The sequence below is a fragment of the Penaeus monodon genome, chromosome 20 (genome assembly GCF_015228065.2).
Source record: "Penaeus monodon isolate SGIC_2016 chromosome 20, NSTDA_Pmon_1, whole genome shotgun sequence".
Taxonomy (NCBI): Eukaryota; Metazoa; Arthropoda; class Malacostraca; order Decapoda; family Penaeidae; genus Penaeus; species Penaeus monodon.
This window is the reverse complement of record NC_051405.1, coordinates 14968904-14969558: the sequence shown is the minus strand read 5'-3', so window position 1 is coordinate 14969558 and position 655 is coordinate 14968904. Positions and strand designations below refer to the sequence as shown.

Here is a 655-nt window from a genome sequence, read left to right as displayed (position 1 = left end):
GAATGCTTATGACGCGTAAATTTTACCTGGAGAAAGCTATCCCCAGAATGATTTTAAATGGGACATTAAAAAGGTCAAGAAACGCCAAATACACGACATCCATTTCACGAAGCCGGCTCGCCCCGCCGGCGTGAGCCCCGACAGATACTAACGCGTGTCCTCCTCCTCCGCAGGTGACCGGCGTGGTCGGCCGAGCGGAAACACTGTCTTCACTCTTCTTCCTGGGGGCGCTCGTGGCCTACTCGGGCGCCACCACCCGCCAGGTCAGGGGGCCCCGTGGCGTGCGGGTGGCCACCGACTGGAGGCTGCTGGTCCTGGCCATGCTCTTGGCCACCACCGCCATGCTGTGCAAGGAGCAGGGCATCACCATCATCGCCATCTGCGCCGTCTACGAGCTCTTCATCGTGCAGAAGGTACGTTTTGGGGAGAGGGGTTTCGGGGGGGGGGGTGAAGGGGGTCTGACCTCTTGTCACGCTCTCGCTTCCTTCTCTTCTTTCTTCACGCCTCTTCCTCTCTTTTTTTCTCTTATTTCTCCCCTCTACCACCGTCTCTCATTCCTCCCAAGCAGCGCTTTAATCCGAAACCTCTTCTTATTGCTCGCTCTTCCCTGTGAGAGCGAACAAGTTGCCATTTTCATCATGAGAACTTTTAGCAC

General features: G+C 56.5%; 1 protein-coding gene across 1 annotated transcript in view; it reads left to right on the top strand.

The window, feature by feature from the left end:
* The window catches only part of LOC119585654 (protein O-mannosyl-transferase Tmtc3-like), a gene marked incomplete at both ends in the record, with an annotated part of 116247 nt that overhangs the window by 75452 nt on the left and 40140 nt on the right, over positions 1-655 (top strand). Inside the window, 1 exon segment of the mRNA XM_037934330.1 lies at positions 174-413. Coding sequence (XP_037790258.1) covers positions 174-413 — 240 coding nt within the window.